Here is a 5,191-nt window from a genome sequence, read left to right as displayed (position 1 = left end):
CCTGGGCTGGATTCAAACCCACTGCCACCTTAGGTGTATGTGGCTGGCGCCTTAGCCATTTGAGCCACAGGCACTGCACCTCTAATAGTTATTTTTAATATGTTCAATTCCCTTTCCTTTTAAAAATGAATTAAGATATAAAATATACTCAACACTAGCTACTGATTTATGAATTAAAATACTGACAAGGTCAACACCAAAGCTTATCTTTTCAAACAAGATCAACATCTTTTATTTACATATTCATGACATACATCAATGGTCTTATACAATAAGTAAATCTAATAACAATGGTGAGGATGAAACACAAAAGACAATTCCAAATTTTAGTTCAGGTTGAAATACTTTTTCACTAACTGTAAGATATAAACGAGCAGCCATTTAAGTATTTACGTTATAGGCTGTATGTCAATTCACTTCTTAAAATTGAAAGTCAGCCACACAGCAATTAAAACAATGGAAAATTTGCAAATGCAAATATATATACATGTATAATGCATGCACAACTATCACATTTATTCTTTATCTTTAAAGCCATTTTTAAAGTAAACTGGTATAAGCATTTAAATTATACATAGTATATGTACATCAAGGCACATTCTTTTCTTGTGCTTTAGGAATGATTTACATGTGATCTACTTATTTCTTAATTTTATACCTTATAACAGCTTCTAATACCTAAAAGCTTAATTTTAACAATTATAGCTTGAGTAGTAGTTTCCTAGAGAGAAATGTGACATCTCCCATGCTTATTTTGAAAATCAGAAAACTGGATAGCTTAAAGAGGTGAGAATTTTAAAAATAAACACATGAATTAATATAATTTAGTTTTCGGGTAACTTTTAAAAATAAGTTATCTTCAACAATTTGGTGGGACCATAATCAATTTCTTGAAGTATACACTATAATGAGGGCTGCACTGAAGAATTTTCAATACTCTGAAATTACATGACAATCATATGGTATCCACAGGACCGCTGTAATGTTTATATTGCTATCCTATTTTGCAACTGCAGTTTTTCAACAAAATTAAACAATTAAACATGATACAAAAGCTGAAACCATAGCAAACCTAACTGTTCATTCATTAACTTGTTCATTCTTCAGCAAAAGAATGAGATTTTTCTTGTCATTTATTGTCCTTTGTTATCAAGGAGAAATTTCCCATTAACAGTGTTTAATAACAATGTTCTTCACTCATGGTCAATTACTTGCCTTGAAGAGTACAGTAAGGCTTTAATAGGCATTTCATGCATTTTAATGGCATTTAAAATATTAGCTATTCATTTACAGGCTCCCCATATAAATATATTGTGCAAACTTGATTACAACACATAACTCATTAAGTGCTTTAAAATAGAACAAAGAATCCCTGACTTAAAAGGGGTTAAAATAAATAGTCAAGAATCACAGACCTAAAGCATTTAAAAAACGTAATATACCTATGCATTCTACTGAAATGCTTTATATTAGAATGTTTTTAATCTATAAACAGGGCAAATGAAATCACAGAATCTCTGTATTTTGAGAATAAAACAGAAAGACGCCAACTGCTGCAGGCTTTTAAACTCTAAATATATAATAAGATAATGTCATAATACAAACAGAACTGTACGGTCTTAAATTTAGTATAGTCATTTATAAACATTAATTCATAAAAGGTCTATCATGATATATCACTGCCATCAAATATATTTGTTTTCAATTTCTTTACAGTAAATAGACTTTTCAAGAGAACCCAATGGCCAGACAAAAGGCTGGGAAATGTTATACCACCAAATAGTCCAGAGCCTTGACATGTAAATGCTAAGCGGATAGTCACACAACATTGTAAACGAATGTTCCATGAGTTCAGTGTATATCACTTTTTATCTGTTACCATATTCATTCTGCTTCTGCAATATGTGCCACCTCTACTTCAACAGTCTGAATAGCTTCTGCAACTTCAGACAGCTTCTGTCCTTGCTGTTGTGCCAATACATAATTCACTACTTGCATAATACTTTGGTCAGAAAGCGTAGATACCGATGGGCACTCTTCAGTAGCTGCAACAGCCTCAAGAGCTTCAATGGTTTCTCCTGTCACTACCACAGTCTCAAGTTCTTGAGGACCACTACTTTCTTGTCCATGCATGTCTGCTGTTAAGATGCTAACAGCATGCTCCACTTGAGTTCCTTGGTTATGAAACTGAAGGGTATCTTTTTCCAGCATAATTTTGCAAGGCACATAGTCTCTGTGGAATTTGGTCATATGTTTCCGGAGTGTTCGAGCATCTATGTAGGCTTCACTACAAACGGGACAGACATAGGGCCGTTCACCAGTATGTGTTCTGACGTGACGTTTTAGAGATCGGGCATCAGCCCAAGCTACTCCACATGTTAAGCACTCAAATGGCTTAACTCCTATTTAAAAAAAAAAAAAGTACATGTGTGGTGAGGTACAAGTACCAAAATATATTTATTTATTTATTTATTTATTTATTTATTTATTTATTTTTTGAGACAGTGCCTCAAGCTGTTGGTCCTGGGTAGAGTGCTATAGCATCACAGCTCACAGCAACCTCCAACTCCTGGCTGGGACTACAGGCGCCCACCACAACGCCTGGCTATTTTTTTGGTCATAGTTGTCATTATCGTTTTGGCAGGCCCAGGCTGGATTCGAATCTGACAGCTCTGGTGTATGTGGCTTAAGCTATAGGCACCAAGCCTGATTTAGTTAATTTAGTTAATTTTATTTATTTTTTTGAGACAGAGTCTCACTCAGTTGCCCTGGGTAGAGTACCGCTCACAGGAACCTCCAACTCTTGGGCTCAAGTGATTCTCTTGCCTTAGCCTTCCAAGTAGCTGGGACTACAGGCACCCACCACAACGCCCTGCCTTTTTTTTTTTTTTTTTTAAAGAGATGGGGTTTTGCTCTTGCTCAGGCTAGTCTCGAATCTGTGAGCTCAGACAATCCATCCATTTTGGCCTCCCAGAGTGGAGATTACAGGCTTGAGCCACTGCACCCAGCCCCAAAATATATTTAAATTGCCTTTAATAATTTTTTTTTAAATAACAGTAGCCTACATATCTTATTGTCTCAACTACGCAGTCATTAATTGGGACCTAATGGATTTACTTAGAATAAATTAAGATTCTGAACTATAGGCTCGACGCCTGTGGCTCAAGTGACTAAGGTGCCAGCCACATACACCTGAGGTGGCAGGTTCGAATCCAGCCCAGGCCTGCCAAACAACAATGATGGCTGCAACCAAAAAATAGCCAGGTGTTGTGGTGGGCGCCTGTGGTCCCAGCTACTTGGGAGGCGGAGGCAGGAGACTAGCTTGAGCCCAGGAGTTGGAGGGAGCTGGGATGTCACAGCACTCTACCCAGGGTGACAGCTTGAGGCTCTGTCTCAAGCTTAAAAAAGAAAAAAAGATTCTGAACTATTATCTGTCTAAAGACATTCCCATAGATAGAAGTTACTGAGAGACAAATTTTATATTCCTTCACAGCAATCCTATAATCCAAGGGTAATGAAATAGAGGCTTCAAACAATTTAGTTCAGTATAACAATGTTGATGTAGAATTTAGCTCACCAAAAAAGGAATCTATCTACTTATACCATAACTAGGTACTTGGGTTCAGGATCATTTCTGTCACTTGAATAAAAATATGAAATCAGTCTCTTATCAAGTACAGTAAGAGAGCTGGTGGAGGGAGAACTTTGGCTTTTATTCTACTGAAGTGCATATCATGCTAAGTGAGTTACCTTCATGGTTGTTCATGTGTCTTCTATATTCTCTTAACTGAGTGAATTTTCTTCCACACTGTTCACACACCCGTTCCAGGTTTTGTTTTGCTCTCCCCTTTTTCCCATGGGTAGCTTTCTTTACGTGTCTTCTGAACAAAGCTTTCTCATAAAATTCTTTGCCACATATATTACACCTGAAATAGGGAAAAAAATGAAATTATTTTTTCTAATTCACCAGTAGCCATAAATCAAAGCACATATACATTTCAAGTTCAGATTCTTCTCAAATGTACTCACCTATAAGGCTCAGTGACAGAATGAGACTTCACGTGGGAATACCAATCTTTCTTCCAACTGTAGCACTTATCGCAAAATTGGCACTGGAATGGCTTCACACCAAGATGTTTGTTCATGTGTTGACGAAGATCTCTAGCTTCAAAGAAACTTTTTTCACATCTGCAATAAAGTTCAGTTACCCAATTGGATTTTGTTTTTCTTCTTGGAGACAGAGTCTCACTATGTCACCCTCAGTAGAGTGTCATGGCATCATAGCTCACAGCAATCTCAAACTCTTGGGCTTAAGCGATTCTCTTGCCTCAGCCTCCCCAGTAGGGACTATAGGTGCCCACCACAACACCTGGCTATTTTTTGGTTGCAGTTGACATTATTGTTTAGCAGACCGGGACCAGGCTTGAACCCACCAGCCTCGGTGTATGTGGCCAGCACCCTACTCACTGAGCTATAGGCACTGAGCCAATTGGATCTTCTTATTTCTTTAAAATAAACTGTTTTTAGGTCCTTTTTTTTGAGACAGAGCCTCAAGCTGTCACCCTGAGTAGAGTGCCATGGCATCCCAGCTCACAGCATCCTCCAACTCCTGGGCTCAAGCGAGTCTCCTGCCTCAGCCTCCCAAGTAGCTGGGACCACAGGCACCTGTCACAATGCCTGGCTATTCTTTGGTTGCAGCCATTACTGTTTGGTGGGTCTGGGCTGGATTCTAACCTGCCACCTTAGGTGTATGTGGCTGGTGACTTAGCCACTTGAGCCACAGGCACCAAGTCTGTTTTTAGGTTCTTAGAACTCCACAAGATGATCCCAATTCAAAACAAAATAATTCCCTAATATTCCATTCTTGCATCAAGGCTACAGGATTTGGCTCAAGGATTACAGGCCTGAGTCACTTTGCCTGGCCAAGACTTTTCTTTCCTATAGTTCCCATTCCCAGATAAGTACATGTGGACAATCTTTTTAAATCACTATGAATGAATGATTTATGTATGGATTTATACAAGATTTATATTTCAAAACTGTTAAAACAGCACATAGTTAACCCCCCTGCAACTGATTAAAATCAAGATTGAACTAAAATTAATGGTTAATATTATCTTCACATATTTTCTTTCTTTTTTTTTTTTTTTTTTTGAGACAGAGCCTCAAGCTGTCACCCTTGGTAGAGTGC

At 37.8% G+C, this 5,191-nt stretch overlaps 1 protein-coding gene across 1 annotated transcript in view; it reads right to left on the bottom strand.

Moving 5' to 3' along the window:
- Positions 1-265: 265 nt before the first annotated feature.
- Positions 266-5,191, bottom strand: part of ZBTB11 (zinc finger and BTB domain containing 11) — a 46,493-nt gene continuing 41,567 nt past the window's right edge. The window contains exons 9-11 of the mRNA XM_012812731.2: positions 4,030-4,188; positions 3,751-3,926; positions 266-2,402 (exon numbers count right to left, since the gene is read on the bottom strand). Of these exons, the coding sequence (XP_012668185.1) occupies positions 1,885-2,402; positions 3,751-3,926; positions 4,030-4,188 (853 nt within the window). The 3' untranslated portion in view covers positions 266-1,884. The remainder of the gene's footprint in view (positions 2,403-3,750; positions 3,927-4,029; positions 4,189-5,191) is intronic.

The sequence above is a fragment of the Otolemur garnettii genome, unplaced genomic scaffold (genome assembly GCF_000181295.1).
Source record: "Otolemur garnettii isolate 467f Iridium unplaced genomic scaffold, OtoGar3 scaffold00220, whole genome shotgun sequence".
Classification (NCBI taxonomy): domain Eukaryota; kingdom Metazoa; phylum Chordata; class Mammalia; order Primates; family Galagidae; genus Otolemur; species Otolemur garnettii.
Note: the sequence above shows the minus strand (reverse complement) of the source record. Positions and strands in the feature narration are given on the sequence as shown.